The sequence below is a fragment of the Mirounga angustirostris genome, unplaced genomic scaffold (assembly GCF_029215605.1).
Source record: "Mirounga angustirostris isolate CCGP_5_RB_7025 unplaced genomic scaffold, mMirAng1.0.hap1 SCAF_4, whole genome shotgun sequence".
Classification (NCBI taxonomy): Eukaryota; Metazoa; Chordata; class Mammalia; order Carnivora; family Phocidae; genus Mirounga; species Mirounga angustirostris.
In genome coordinates, this window is record NW_026991712.1 from 113,039,569 (window position 1) to 113,055,069 (window position 15,501).

The window sequence follows — 15,501 nt, forward strand, 5'->3', positions numbered from 1 at the left end:
TCAGAAGAGAACTTCACAGACTCCCACTACCCTGCCTACACACTTGCTTGCCTGTTCCCATAGAAGAGCCTGTGCTCCTGTCTACAGATCCTTTCGCTTGTGTGCTAGATTCCAAACTCTTTCCCACTCACTGACACTGCTCCAGCAATTTTCTCTTTTTGATCCTACATTAATTTTTCATCTTCCAGATCTTTTCCAGATCATTCTCATCAAAAACAAGTATTTTTCCCAATTTGTCACTCTGCTGTGGACTCCACTTCCACCACCAGTTACTGCTCATTTTTGGGCTCCCCTTTGTCAAGAACTTCTCAAAAGAATTGTGTGTATTAGACATCCTAATTCCCTCCTCCCATTTTTTCTTAAACCCACATGGATCAAATTTTCTCCCATTGCTCCACTGAAGTGTTACCAATAGCCTCCATGGTACTAGATCCAAAGGTTAGTTCTCAGTCCTTACTCACATATAAGCATTCACTGCTCCTTGATACACTATCTTCACCTGGCTTCCAGGCACCTCTCTCTTGGTTTTCCTCCTTCACTGGCTGCTCCTTCTCAGTCTCCTTTGCTAGCTTCATCCTTGGTTCTCTCCTATTTACATTCACTCCTTTGGTGATCTTGTCCAGTCTCATGGCTGTAAATATCATCTAAATGTTAGTATTTCTCAAATATCTCTAGCTTGAGCCACTATCTTTAACACCAGACTCAAATATACAACTACCTACTCAAGATCTTCACTTGGATTTCTAATAGATCTCAAATGTCCCATGTCCAAATTGAACTCCTGATCTTTCTCTTCAAACCTACACCACCTGTAGTGCCCCCATCTCCACTGATTCGTTTTCTTTTTTTATATCCCATATCAGCTTTATTACCCTATTTGATTTCATTTGCTACATTTATTATTTATTGCCTGTTACCCCACCCCGAAAACGTAATATTCACAAGGGTTGAGATTTCTGTTTTGTTCAGGTTTATAACCCAACCAACTAGAACAATGTCCCGGTGTTCAATTAGTATTTATTGGATTAATGAATGAATGAATGAAACAGGTAGCATCCATTCTTAGCTAACTCAAGAGATTACTGTTCTCTTAACCCAAACTGAAAATCAATGAAAAATGGATTTATCTGCAAGCAATCCCACACACCCTGGTTTAAAACATCTGTGTCTGTATGTGGGTTGGGGGAGGGGCAGGTGCAAAGTTTTTTGGGTTTTTTTTTGTTTTTTCCTCCAGAAATGCAAAGCACCAGAACGAGGTTTAGGTAAAAACCACAATGACTGAGTAAAGATTTGCTTCTTGAGAAAACACTGCTCAGAGCAACAGGCCAGAATGAGTTCTAACTGGCTACCCAAACTGTGTTGGCATCACGTGAAAAGGTAGTACGTGGGGTAAGAAGAAGCAAAAACGCATCTTCCTTCATTACGCATCTCTCGCGTCTCTCTCATCAACAGCTGTTCTCCCACTAGGGTGGCTCTTTTTTCCCTTATTTGGACTTCACTGTCAAAAGAAAGACACCACACCCTTCGTTATGTAGCCTTCACTGAGTAGCTATGCCACGTCCCAGGTCTCCTATCTTCAGGACTGCATTTAATTCAGTACTGTTTTTCTTTTTTTCTTTTGAGTCAGGGTTCCTGGGTGGGGCCAGGAAAACTCTGAAGATGTTTGAGAACAATACAAACTTAAAGTCTGAATTTTTTTAAAAGTACATTTAAAAAAGTTTAAGGCCGTTAAGAGAAGAAATGGCTTTGGGGGGCACTCTCCGTTCAGCGGAGAGGAGCCCTGTCTGCGTTCGCTCCGCCACAAAGCGCAGAGCCCAGTCCTCAGGAGCTGCGCCCCTAGGTCTTTCGGGCTGCGGCAGACGCCCCCTGCCCCGGCCGCACCCCCCGCCGCGCGCGAGGGAGAACGAGCCCGTCACCATGCAAGGAACCCCAAGCTTCCCTTAAATTTCCATGCAGCCCGCCCAGACACGTCCCGACTGAAGGAGCACAGTCCAAAGGGAACGTCAGTCCTAGCTGGAGGAGTAGCGGGGTTGGCGGGAGGCGCGGCGGAAGCAGCGCTGGGAGCCGGGAGCCGACGGCCAGGTCCGCGAGGTCCGAAGAGTCGGCGCTCCGGCCCGCGCGGTACACACCCTGCTCGACCCGCCCCTCCCCGCGTGGGGCGTGCAACACCCGGCCTTCCACCGCGCCCTCTGCCTCCTCCGCACGCCTCCCCTTTAAGCGCGAGGCGCAGTTGGATTTGTGTCGGCCGAGGCAAGGCGCGACTCCCCTTTATGGCGGAGTCGGCAGCAGCGGCTCTCACTGCCGCGGCGGCCGGGCGAGCGGAGCAGGAGGCCGAGCCTCCGGCAGCCGGCCGCCGTCACCGCAGCGGGGCCGGGGGGAGCGCGGCGCACGCCGCGGCGGGGGCGGAGGAGTGGGCGGGCCCGGGCGGGCTGGGGGCGGGGAAGAGGGGGAAGGCGGGGAGCCGGGTCGCCAGCGCTCGGGTACGCCTCTGACTGCGGCGCGGCGGGGCGATGTGTGATTACCATGGCGAGGAGTCTCTGTCCGGGGGCCTGGCTAAGGAAACCCTATTACCTCCAGGTAGGCCGGCGGCGAGCCCGCCGGGCGCCCTCCCTCGCCGCGCGGGACTCGCCCGCCTCCCTCTTCCCTCCCTGGGTCGGCGCCCGCTCGAAACCCGCTGCCCCCTGCCGTCCGGCACCTGGCGGCGCGCCCTCCCCGGCAGCCCCGGCGCCGCAGACCCTACGGCGGCGCTGCCCGCGCCCCCCAACGGCTGCCCCGGCGCCTCTCGCGCCCTAGTCGCCGGGCTCCGGGGCCCGGGTCTCCTCGCCCGGGCTCGCCCTGGCTCCCCTAGCATCCGAGAGCCCCGAGACGTGACCCGGGTGCGACCCTACGCCCCTAATAGTTGAGACTCTTTAGCCTTGGCTCGGGACGTGCGCCGGCTGCTCCCTGGTCTGGCGCTCTCCTCCCCCTCCCCTGTGGGCCCCGCAGGTCGGTTTTTCACGACTCTGTGTCTTCGGTCGGTGGTAGGAGAGGTGGTGTGTCATTCCACCATATTTTAGAAAATTATGGCAATTTGTCACATCAGTGTTTCCCCAAATCCCCGAGAAGCGACGTGTGTCTAGTGCTGAGCCCCTTGGTTCGGTCTTTCCATCACACTCGAGATTTAAATAGGAGGTAGGACTCAGAAGCCCGAAAGAGGCGGATGGGTGTTTGTTTCTAAAAGGAAACGGGACAGTGTCTGGTGCCGATCCCAAATACCCCAGCAATGCAAACGTAATTCTCAGTCATGTCATGTGTACTGTTCGCGTGTTAATCTTTCATGATTTCCCCGTTCCACCCTCTGTGCCGCTGCCGGTCTGTGTCTTCGAACCCTACTACTGCCTTCATGTACTGTCGGTCACCAGGGGGACCTAGTAGACACCGTGAGTAGCTGAGTGCAAATACATCACCCCAGTGGAAAAACAACTACAAATCAATGCCTCGCGTGGGTCAGCAGTGTTGTCTGCCGTCAGAGGACAGTATTCCTTTTACTGCTTACATTAAAAGGCTGAAGGTATTGATAGACTATTTGGGCATGTGAGTTCATGCTCAGCTGGCGCTTTTATAAATTATTTTAAAAGTTGAAAAGAAGCCATCATGGGGCAAGTAAATCTTTCATTCTTGTTTGGAAATTGCATATGTAAATCGTTACCCTGCAGTGAATGATGTACTGCAAATTGGAAGCATGATTTGACAACCCATGATATAAAGAGTACAGGAGTAAACCTGAACGCCCCGAGTCCTTGTAGCAGCTCCAAGAGTAGTAATTATGCTTGAGTAACAACCTAGTGTAGAATTCAACCCAGGCCAGATACCTCTTTGTAACCCTCTATGTGAACAAAAAAAAATCTTTCCAGACTCTCTCCCCAAAATAAGTTTATTGGGATATTTAAAATGTTTTTTGCTAAAACTAGGTATTTTAATTTTTTAGATTTTGTGGCAGACTTTATTTTAGACTTTGATTAGTTTGTCTCTAAATGTTCTCCAAAAATGTGGCTGTGACATGTTTTGGCACCATAGCTCAAGAGCATTCAGATTGGCTGAATTAAGATTAGTTTTACAAATAGTTTATGTTTCCATTAATGGCAAACATTTGGCAGTTCTGCCTTTCTGAATGTGCACATCATTATCTATTAGTAAATTAAGGTGAATTTGGATTTTAACCATTTCAAAAGGATTTGGGAGCATAGTGATATTTTAGTAGGCTACTTCTATATAAAATAATGATTAAATAGAAACATTAATTCTAGTATTATATTTGAGATAAATAAAATTTGGGAACCCAGGGGACTTGTGTCTTAATGTCTTAGTATTAGTACTTATTCTCTTTATGAATTTTCTTGTTAGTTGTCCCTCGCTATACTATTTCAATTTACCCAGTTTAAAAAAAAACAAAACATTGCTTAAGTGTCACCGTTTTCTGTTCCCTATTGTCTAAATGCCTCACCTTCTGCTTTTTAGAATTCCTCTACTACTAGGTGCTTCAACCTTGAAATTGTTTTGGGCAAAGTCAAAATATTTCCACCTGAGACTGTCATACAGCTACTCAAGTTTCTTAGCCACTGAAGATTGAATTAATATATACAGTACTCCCTTTCCTCTTTTATTGTTTTATTTTTCCTGAGACTAAAATCATGTTCTTTTAGGAACAGCATGAGGCCTGAGAACAGAGCTGAGCTTTGTTCACTTGTGCTTCTGTTTCATCATGACCTTGAAAAAGTTTCCTAACTTTTTAGTTCCATAGTTTCCATATCATAAAATGGAGATTATAGTTATTAACTGAGTACATCACATGTGTAAAGTGAGGACAAGCTAGATGAAGTTAAATCTGTTTTGTGACATTTTTACTACACTTTAAATAGAAAAGCATGTCAATTTAAATGGTAGGTACATATAGGTAAATATGTTGAATTCCTTCATCCAAAGGTTCCTGGCTTCCCCCCCCCATTTTATTTATTGAGCATTTATTGATATTGACCCAGGTGCACAATGGGGACTTATCATATTGACTAAGTCATTTACTTAATATTTGTTGGAGGCCTGTCACATGCCAGAAACTTTGTGAGGTAGTAGCAATTCTACTAGAGCTAAGCAAACATCTTTGTAATCCTCATGGAGCTTAAAGTCTAGTTAGAGACAATCATTAAATAATCTCAAAAATGTATAATGACAACAGTAAGTGCGATGAAGGAAAACGGAAGAAGTGAAAGACTACCTGTGAGGAAGAGAACAGTTTCTTGCTCTTTTAAAACTGTTTTACTATAGAAATTTTTATACATACATAAGGCAGGAAAGAATAATGAACTCTCACATACCTATCACCTGCCCTCAACAATTACCAGTATTTTGTTTCATTTCTCCTCCTTCCAACTGAAGTGGGGGTTTTTTTGGATTTTTTTTAAAATTTTTAATTCTAGTACAGTTAACATACAGTGTTATATTGGTTTCAGGTGTACAATATAGTGATACAATTCCATACATTACTCAGTGCTCGTCATGATAAATGTACTCTTAATCCCCATCACCTATTTCACCCATCCCCCTACCTGCCTCCCCTCTGGTAACCATCAATTTGTTCTCTATAGTTAAGAGTCTGGTTTTTGGATGGTCTCTTTTTTCCTTTGTTCATTTGTTTCTTAAATTCCATATATGTAATTTGTTTTTCTCTGACCAACTTAATTTCACTTAGCATTATACTCTCTAGTTCCATCCATGTTGCAAATGGCAAGATGTCATTCCTTTTTATGGTGAATAATACACACACACACACACACACACCCCACTTCTTCTTTATCCACTCATCTATCGATGGACACTTGGGCTGCTTCCATAATATAGGTATTGTAAATAGTGTTGCAGTAAACATAAGTGTGTGCATATCTTTTTGAATTAGTGTTTTCATATTCTTTGGATAAATTACCCAGGAGTGAAATTACTAGATGATAGGGTAATTCTATTTTTAATTTTTAATTTAATAAAGTTTTATTTTTCAAAATGTACAGTTGGTGGGCTCTCTTCATGCATCTTCACCAGCAGCTGGGTCATCTCCACCCTTGGTATTTCTTGTGTAAATTACTTGAGTTCTGTGCTTTGAAACCAGTTTAATAAGTCCGCCCTGGCTAGGAACCTCGAATCTTCAGTTTCTCAGAGACAACAGCTGGGGTTATAAGCTAATAGCTGAGAACTTCCTTACAGAGTTTGTCATATGTCGCTTTGTCAAACAAGACCAGGTTATTGAGCTTGTGCCGAACTTTGCCTTTGGATCATTTCTTTTTAGTCTTACCCCCAGGTTTGTTCACTGGGTCTTTGTCTTTCTTGGTTGACTTTCTGGCATCTTTCTTCTTCTTGTCATCCTTGGGTGACATTGCAAAGCTCAGAGAACAGCAGCCACCCCTGGAACATCACTAAAAGACCAAAAGCTATTTTTAATTTTTTGAAGAATCTCCATACTGGTTTCCACAGTGGCTGCACCAGTTTGCATTCCTACCAACAGTGCAAGAGGGTTCCTTTTTCTCTACATCCTTCCCAACACTTGTTGTTTCTTGAGTTTTTGATTTTAGCCATTCTGACAGACGTGAGGCGATATCACATTGTGGTTTTGAGTTGCATTTCCCTGATGATGAGTGATGTTGAGCATCTTTCAATATGTCTGCTGGCCATCTATTTGTCTTCTTTGGAGAAATGTCTATTCATGTCTTTTGTCCATGTTAAAATTGGATTATTTGTTTTTTGGGTGTTGAGTTTTATAAGTTCTTTATGTATTTTGGATACTAACCCTTTATCAAATATGTCATTTGCAAATACTCTCTCACATTCAGTAGGTTGCCTTTTAGCTTTGTGGATTGTTTCCTGTGCTGTGCAGAAGTTTTTATTTTGATATAGTCCCAATAGTTTATTTTTGCTTTTGTTTCCCTTGCCTCGGGAGACATATCTAGAAATATGTTGCTACAGCCGATGTCAGAGAAGTTACTGCCTGTGCTCTCTTCTAGGATTTTTATGGTTTTAGGTCTCACATTTAGGTCCTTAATCTATTTTAAATTTATGTTTGTGTATGGTGTAAGAAAGTGGTCCAGTTTCATTCTTTTTCATGTTGGTGTCCACTTTTCCCAGAACCATTTGTTGAAGAGACTGTCTTTTTCCCATTGCCTCCTTTGTCGAAGATTAATTGACCATATAATCATGCTCTCTGAGCTCTCTGTTCTGTTTCGTTGATTTATGTGTCTGTTTTTGTGCCAGTACCATACTGTTTTGATAACTACAGCTTTGTAGTGTATCTTGAAATCTGAGATTGTGATACCTCCAGTTTTGTTCTTTTTCAAGATTGCTTTGGCTATTCAGGGTTTTTTGTGGCTCCATACAAATTTTAAGATTATTTGTTCTAGTTCTGTGAAAAATGTTGTTGGCATTTTGTTAGGGATTGTGTTAAATCTGTAATTTGCTTTGGGTAGTGGACATTTTCATAATACTTGTTCTTCCAACAGACTAAAGTATTTTGAAACAAATCTCAGATATCACATCATTCCATCCAAATACCTTATTATGCATTTCTAACAGATAAGGATTATTTTTAGACATAATCACAATACAGTTATCATACCTAACAAATTTGATAACAGCTCCTTATTTTTCTCTGCCCTCCTTCTGGATATGCATTACCCTGAGAGGACTGACTAAATATGCTATGGTGTGGGCTTACTGTGATTCAAGAGGGTCTCTCGGCAAAAACAAAACAAAACAAAAAACTACCCCCTCACCAGCTTGTTCATGCTGGAAAGTGTTCATCTAGGGAAACTAATTCTCATTTTGTGTTTTGGGAGAATGTCTTAGAAAATAAATGTCTGGTTTAAGTAACATTTTCATGTAAATGTATTATTTTATTTAGAATGAAGATGCATTAGTTAACAGGTGTAAAAGATCCTGCTTTGTTTTGGGGATAGGGGATGGAGTGACGAGTACAGAAGGAATTGGATTTCAAAGATGGAGGGGAAGGATGAAGGGCCCATCAAGAAGAGATGGAGGTTGCAGAAACCAGCTTTATATAGTTGTAATTTTATTGTTTGTCTTCAACTGGGTGAAGTCAAAAAACAGTTATGTCCTGAAGTGTTGAGGCCTCAGGGCTTGCAAGTTCTTTTCCTCCTACAATTTACAGGGGAAGAAAATGTTAAGCAGTTGACTTAATTATAAAGGACTTTCAATCCCGGTGTTTTTATTGATCCAGATAACACTGTGGTAATTGATAATGCTTCTAGAGAACTATAGCATTATGCAATTAATGATATGTTTTCAGCTATAATATGGATTAAATAGGCATTTATGGGCTAGTGTGGGGGCCTAATCACTGTTTAAAGCTTTGTTTATATAACAAAAGAGATTCTATGGCTTGTGAAGAAGAATTGTGTGGTATATCCACATAGTAGAATATTATTCAGCAAAAAAGAGGAATGAAGAACTGATGTATACAGTAACATGGATGAAACTTGAAAATATTAAACACATGAAAGAAGCCAGCTGTAAAATACCACATACTGTATAGTTCCATTTATATGAAATCTCCAGAAAAGGCAATTCTATAAAGACAGAAATTGGATTAGTTGTTGCCTAGGGCTGGGAGGGTTGGGGGGGAATGGATATGAGGTTTATTTTGGGGTAATAGGAATGTTTTAAAACTGAGACTGGTGATGGTTGTACTCTATGAATATAGTAAGAACCATCGAATTGCATACTTTAAATGAATAGAATGTATGGTTTGTGAATCATATCTCAATAAAGCTGTGGAAAAAAAAAAAAAGGAACTGAGTTTATCTCATTGATGTGGTCCATTTCTCTGACCCTGTTGCAGATTCGACCAATGCCAGCTTTTTGATGCAGGGAGTACTTCTTCTAGAGAAGTGGTGCAGGTACTGTTTGTGGGGCCTCTCTGTTGGCCAGGAGGGTTTGCGACCTGCAAACACTTACCTGAGCAACCAGCTTCTCATGGCCAGGCATCATTCTCAGAGCATACTAACTTAGAGTTCCATCCTTCCCAGCCACTTTGTTGAAACCTTACCTGAGAAACAGTGCTTCCTGGGCTGGCTAACCGATGTGGCACATTGAGTAGAGTCCTGCATCAGAGTTCGGAAACTGGGTGTATTAACCCGTTCAGACCATTTTCAGGCAGTGTTTTTCTTCCACACACCATTATGGTACTATCTGTGGGCTGCTGGGTGTAGTGACCCAGAATGACACCTGCGTGTATCTATTTTTAGCAGTGTGTTTTCTACAAATTAGGATCTACTTTGTTTAGGGTTTACTCAAGTCTGAGTAACTGACTGATAACACAGCCCTATAGTTCCTTGGTTTTAGTTTAGAATACCTTCTTCCTTCTCACTATCATTAAGTTCTGGAAGAATGAAAGTGAAGACAATTTAGAGCGATTCTCTGTATTTAGATTATACACATTTTCCATTCTAGTAATTCTGTCTGCATGCTCTGTTGCATTGAAGAAGCTGCAGCAATTATAATGGAATTTGAAGTTTGAGATATGTGGGTACTTCTAAAGGTTTTTTAAGCTCTTTAGATTGCTAAAGTTTTATATTTCTTGAGGCATCTTCTTAGAAATGACTAACAGTTTCAATTATGTGTTCAGTAGGTCTGTCATGAAGGAATGGATAGATAGCAAGTTCTAATTAGGGTGTGGGCTCTTGTTTAACATTTCTGATACCAGGCTCTTTGGCTTATATTAGTACTGTTTTTCAAACATGACTGCTGTAGATGGTTTGCTTCTTTATGGCTTAGTGTGGCTATTTTGTGGAATTTAATGCCAGATGGGGTTACTGATCTAGATTAACTGGAAGTAAGTGATGATGTTGACAAATACAGTACTAAGAGTGTTATGGCTTCTTGCCCATTTTCAGCCTCCAGGATTATTTTAAATCTAAAGATAATTAGAGCAGGTGGTGGTTCCCTATTCCTGAAAGGCTATAGGTGGTGTGGTTCTCATCATGTTTGTTAGACCTGCTGTTCAGAGCTAAATTTTTGTCTTTGCCTGAAACTAAATCTCTAAAACTATGATTAGCTTCCTGAGACTGGTCAGTATATTAAGAGCATATGCATTCCATAATGTCTTAAATTCAAGCATAAAATTATAATGTAGCCATTTATATTACCATTAGTTGCTTTTTGCTTTTTACCTCTGTTAGGAACTCAAACAAATGATGAATTCTCAGACAAACTGCATCCTCACCATACTTTCAGGTTGTAGCATACAGTAACAGTGTTGGTTTCTTCATTGTCATCTTTCCAGTGCTGCCCTGGTTTTCATTTTGATGGGTTATAGAGTTGTTTTGTATTCTCTGTAGTTCATTCGTTCGTTCTTTCTCTCTTTTTCCTTCCTTCCTTCCTTCCTTCCTTCCTTCCTTCTGCAGTTAGTCACATTTTAATATTTCCATTTTTTTTAAGATTTATTTATTTAAGATAGAGTGAGTGTGCATGCAGGGTGCGGGGAGGGGGGGAGCAGTGGGCAGAAGGAAAGGGAGAGAGTCCCAAGCGGACTCTGTGCTGAGTGTGGAGCCCAACAAGGGGCTGGATCTCATGACCCTGAGATCATGACCTGAGCTGAAACCAAGAGTCAGGCGCTCAACCGACTGCCACCCAGGTACCCCAATGTTTTAATTTCTTAAAGTTGCTTTGAAACAATACTGTACCATTCTGTTAAATACTATATTTTTACATCATTTGGTTGAAAAGCTTAATGTCTCACATTTTTAACATATTTCTAGACATTCAAATATTTTGCGAATAATTTTTTTAAAATTTTAATCTACAAAGTATATGAATTTAGAAAAACTAGGATATTGTAATGTGAACATATTTGAAAAAAACTCCAAAATATTAGTAGATGAATTTTTCTTTAGAAATAAGTATTTCTTTTGGTGGGGGGAGTTGACTGAATATTTCATGAAATTAAATAGTTATCTTTTTAATTTTTTAATTTTTATTTTTTTGAAGATTTTATTTATTTAACAGAGAGAGAGACAGAGATAGAGAGAGCATGAGCAGGGAGGAGAGGGAGAAGCAGGCTCTCTGCTGAGCAGGGAGCCCAATGTGGGGCCTGATCCCAGGACTCTGGGATCATGATCTGAGCCAAAGGCAGAGGCTCAACCTACTGAGCCACACAGGCACCCCAATAATTATCTTTTTTAGATGTGATTCTGATATTGTGGTTATTTTTTTTCTTTTGTTTTGTTTTTTATTGTGACTCCAAACATATAAAATTCATGATCTTACCATTTTTAAGTGTATGGTATGTTAGTGTTAATATATGTACATTGTTGGGGTGCCTGGGTGGCTCATTCGGTTAAGCGTCTGCCTTCAGCTCAGGTCATGATCCCAGGGTCCTAGGACTGAGCCCTGCATCAGGTTCCCTGCTCAGCGGGGAGCCTGCTTCTCCCTCTCCAACTCCCGTTTGTGCTCTCTGTTGCTATCTCTGTCTCTCTCTCTCAAAGAAATAAAAAAACGTATATATATATATATATGTATATATACACACACACATTGTTGGCAACAGCTGTCTGGAACTTTTTCATCTTGCAAAACTGAAACTCTGTGTTTATTAAACAGCAGCTCCCCATTTCCCCCTCCTTGCCAGCTTGGTAACCACATTCTACTTTCTGTTTCTATGAGTTTGACTTCTTTAGATATCTCATATAAGTAGAATCATGCAGTATTTGTTTTTTTGTGACTGACTTATTTCACTTAGCATGATGCCCTCAAGATTCATCCATCTTGTACCATATGACAAGATTTCCTTCTTTCTAAAGGCTGAATAATATTCTACTGTATGTGTATACCATGCTCTCCTTATCCATTCATCAGTCACTGGACATTTAGGTTGCTTCCACCTCTTGGCTATTGTGACTATTGCTGCAGTGAACATGGGAATGCTAATATCTCTTTGAGATCCTGCTTGCAATTATTTTGGACATATACCCAAAAGTGAGATTGCTAAATCATTGGGTAATTCTGTTTTTAGTTTTTTGAGGAAACTCCATACTGTTTTTTTTTTTTTTTTTAAAGATTTTATTTATTTATTTGACAGAGAGAGACACAGCAAGAGAGGGAACACAAGCAGGGGGAGTGAGAGAGGGAGAGGCAGGCTTCCCGCCCAGCGGGGAGCCCGATGCGGGGCTCGATACCAGGACCCGGGGATCATGACCTGAGCCGGCTCGATCCCAGGACCCGGGGATCATGACCTTAGCCGAAGGCAGACGCTCAACGACTGAGCCACCCAGGCGCCCCCTCCATACTGTTTTTTATTGTGGCTGTACCATTTACATTTCCACCAGCAGTGCATAAGGGCTCTTTCTCCTTGCCAGCACTTGTTCTTTTCTGTTTTGTTTATTTATTTATTTATTTTGATAGTGGCCATACTAATAGGTGTGAGGTGGTATCTCACTGTGTTGTTGTTGTCAGTTTTTGTTTTGTTTTGTTTCTTTGAAGATTTTATTTATTTGAGAGAGAGGGAGAAGCAGATTCTCTGCTGAGCAGAGAGCTGCACGCAGGGCTCGATCCCAGAACCTTGAGGTTATGACCCGAGCTGAAGGCAGATGCTTAACCAACTGAGCCACACAGGTGCCCCTCTCACTGTGGTTTTGATTTGCATTTCCCTGATGATGAGTGATGCTGAGCATCTTTTTATGAGCTTGTTGGCCATTTTCATGTCTTCTTTGGAAAAAGTTCCTTCTTGATTTGTTTCAGATTGATGTCTTTTCAATAGGGTTATGGATTATTATAAACAGAGTTCCCCTTTCTGTCCTAAGAACTGAGTAATCATGTTTGAGGATATTCTTGCAAGAGAGATTTATAATATGCTAACAACCTTCTGAATTAATTACTGCATCCATTTCAGACCTGCATGGTGTCAGAGTCACAGACTTAGAGATCCTAGAGCTGGCACCACAAGTTTTACTGCCTGCCCCCAATTGCTTGAAAATTAGAGCTTGTTGTTTATATTAAATTTAAAATCTTTTTAAAAATTTATTTATTTATTTATTTGACAGAGAGACAGTGAGAGAGGGAACACAAGCAGGGGGGAGTGGGAGAGGGAGAAGCAGGCTTCCAGCTGAACAGAGAGCCTGATGTGGGGCTCAGTCCCAGGACCCTGGGATCATGACCCGAGCCGAAGGCAGACGCCCAATGACTGAGCCACCCAGGTGTCCCTTAATTTAAAATCTTGATCAACATGCCATCCTCTGTACCATTGATTAGATCCAGCTTTTGAATAAAAAGTGCTAAAGGACTTTTTTGAGATAATGGGGAAATTTGAAAATGGACTGTACATTGGATAGCATTATTGTATCATTGTTAAATTGTGTTATTTAGGAGAGTGTCCTTATTTTTAGACGGTGTAAACTGAAATGTTTAGGGTAAAAAATACCATAGTGTTGATAATTTACTTATAAATAGTTCAGGGAAATTATTTGTATATGCATATATAAAAAGCAGGGTGTCTTAACCTCAGCACTATTGACATTTTGGGCTGGATAATTCCTTGTTGTGTGGGGCTCTGTTTTGTAGGATGGTTAGCAGCATCCCTGGCCTCTACCCACTAGATACTAGTAACACCCCCCAGTAGTGACAGTCAGAATATGTCCAGACATTGCCATATGTTCTCTGGGAGGCAAAATTGTTCCTAGTTGAGGACCACTGATACAGAGAAGAAGAAAGCAGGAGAGGTAGAGATATTTATGTATGTTTAGAGAGAGAACGAGAGAGTAAGCAAATATAGGACAGTGTTAGCAATTGGTGAATATAGGTAAAGGGTATTTTTTTATACTATTCTTTTAAATTCTCTACAGATTTAAAGATTTTCAAAATAAAAGGTTGGGGGAAAATAAATCAGACTGGATTTCATAATAACTGAGTATTACTGGAAGATGTGTGAATTCTGGCCAAAGTTACATTAAGGGTCAAGAAAATGAGATTTGATAGAGCACATATCAAGTCAGTAATTAAAGAAAGTGTGTTCATTTTCCAGTGATCCTGGAACATTTTACCACAAATTTAGCAGCTTAGACCAATACCCGTTTATAGCCTTATCTCACAGTTCTGCAGGTTAGAAGTCTGGGCACAGTTTGGCCTGGCTCGTTCTTTGCTCCAGGTTTCAAAGGTTGAAAATCAAGGTGTCACTAGGGTTGACTTTCTGGAGCTCTGGGGATGAATTGGCTTCTGGACTCTTTCAGGTTGTTGTCAGAATTCAGTTCCAGGGCGCCTGGGTGGCTCAGTCGTTAAGAGTTTGCCTTCGGCTCAGGTCATAATCCCAGGGTCGTGGGATCGAGCCCCGCATGAGGCTCCCTGCTCAGCAGGAAGCCTGCTTCTCCTTCTCCCACTCCCCCTGCTTGTGTTCCCTCTCTTGCTGTGTCTCTGTCAAATAAATAAATAAAATCTTTAAAAAAAAAAAAATTCAGGGCGCCTGGGTGGCAGTTGGTTAAGCAACTGCCTTCGGCTCAGGTCATGATCCTGGAGTCCCGGGATCGAGTCCCGCATCGGGCTCCCTGCTCGCAGGGAGTCTGCTTCTCCCTCTGACCCTACCCCCTCTCATGTACTCTCTCTCATTCTCACTCTCTCAAATGAATAAATAAATCTTTAAAAAAAAAAAAAATTGGGCGCCTGGGTGGCTCAGTCGGTTAAGCGTCTGCCTTCGGCTCAGGTCATGATCCTGGAGTCCCGGGATCGAGTCCCACATCGGGCTCCCTGCTCAGCGGGGAGTCTGCTTCTCCCTCTGACCCTCCTCCCTCTCATGCTCTCTGTCTCTCATTCTCTCTCTCTCAAATAAATAAATAAAATCTTAAAAAAAAAAAAATTCAGTTCCACACTGTTGTAGGACTGAGGTGTCCATTCCCTTGCTGGCTGTTGGCTGGGGTGGTTCTCAGCTTCTAGAGGCCACCTACATTCTTTGGTTCATGGCTCCCTTTCTCCATCTGCAAAGCCTGCAAGAGTGGTAGAGTCCTCTGCATGCTTCAGCTCTCTCTGATTTCCTCTCTGCCTCATGCTCTGGCTCTTCTGCCTTTCTCTTCTGCTTTTAAGGGCTCGTATGATTACATTGGGTACACCCAGATAACCCAGAATATTTACTTTAAAGTCACCTGATTAGTAACCTTAATTCCAGCTGCAAAGTCCCTTTACTGCAATACCTAGATTAGTGTTTGATTCAGTAACCAGGGGGTGGGAATCTTGGGAGACATCTTTAGAATTCTGCCTACCACAAAAAGCATACAACTGAATTCTGACAATTAAAAAAATAAATTATTTCCTAAAATATTTTATACGTGTCTTTCCCATTACTATTAGGTTTAAAGATGGATATTGTCATAGAATAGATTTTATAAGAGGGTAGTGTTTTTTTTAAGTTTATTTTTTTTAGTAATCTCTACACCCAGCGTGGGACTTGAACTCATGATGCCAAGGTCAAGAGTTGCATACTCCTCT

General features: G+C 41.8%; 1 protein-coding gene and 1 pseudogene across 5 annotated transcripts in view; one reads left to right on the forward strand and one right to left on the reverse strand.

Moving 5' to 3' along the window:
* Window positions 1–2,447: 2,447 nt before the first annotated feature.
* DIPK1A (divergent protein kinase domain 1A) overlaps window positions 2,448–15,501 on the forward strand; it is a 124,680-nt gene continuing 111,626 nt past the window's right edge. For 3 of the 5 annotated variants that reach the window (XM_064588811.1, XM_054512744.2, XM_064588812.1), the window contains exon 1: window positions 2,461–2,577. Coding sequence is in view for 2 of the 5 variants with exons in the window: in XM_054512743.2 (XP_054368718.1) it covers window positions 3,473–3,550 (78 nt within the window). In the remaining 3 variants the exon portion in view is untranslated. Of the gene's footprint in view, window positions 2,578–3,401; window positions 3,551–15,501 lie in introns of all 5 variants that reach the window. The other 2 variants (XM_054512743.2, XM_045897182.3) reach the window with 2 other exon arrangements.
* On the reverse strand, window positions 6,053–6,401 carry LOC123859387 (small ribosomal subunit protein eS25-like; annotated as a pseudogene).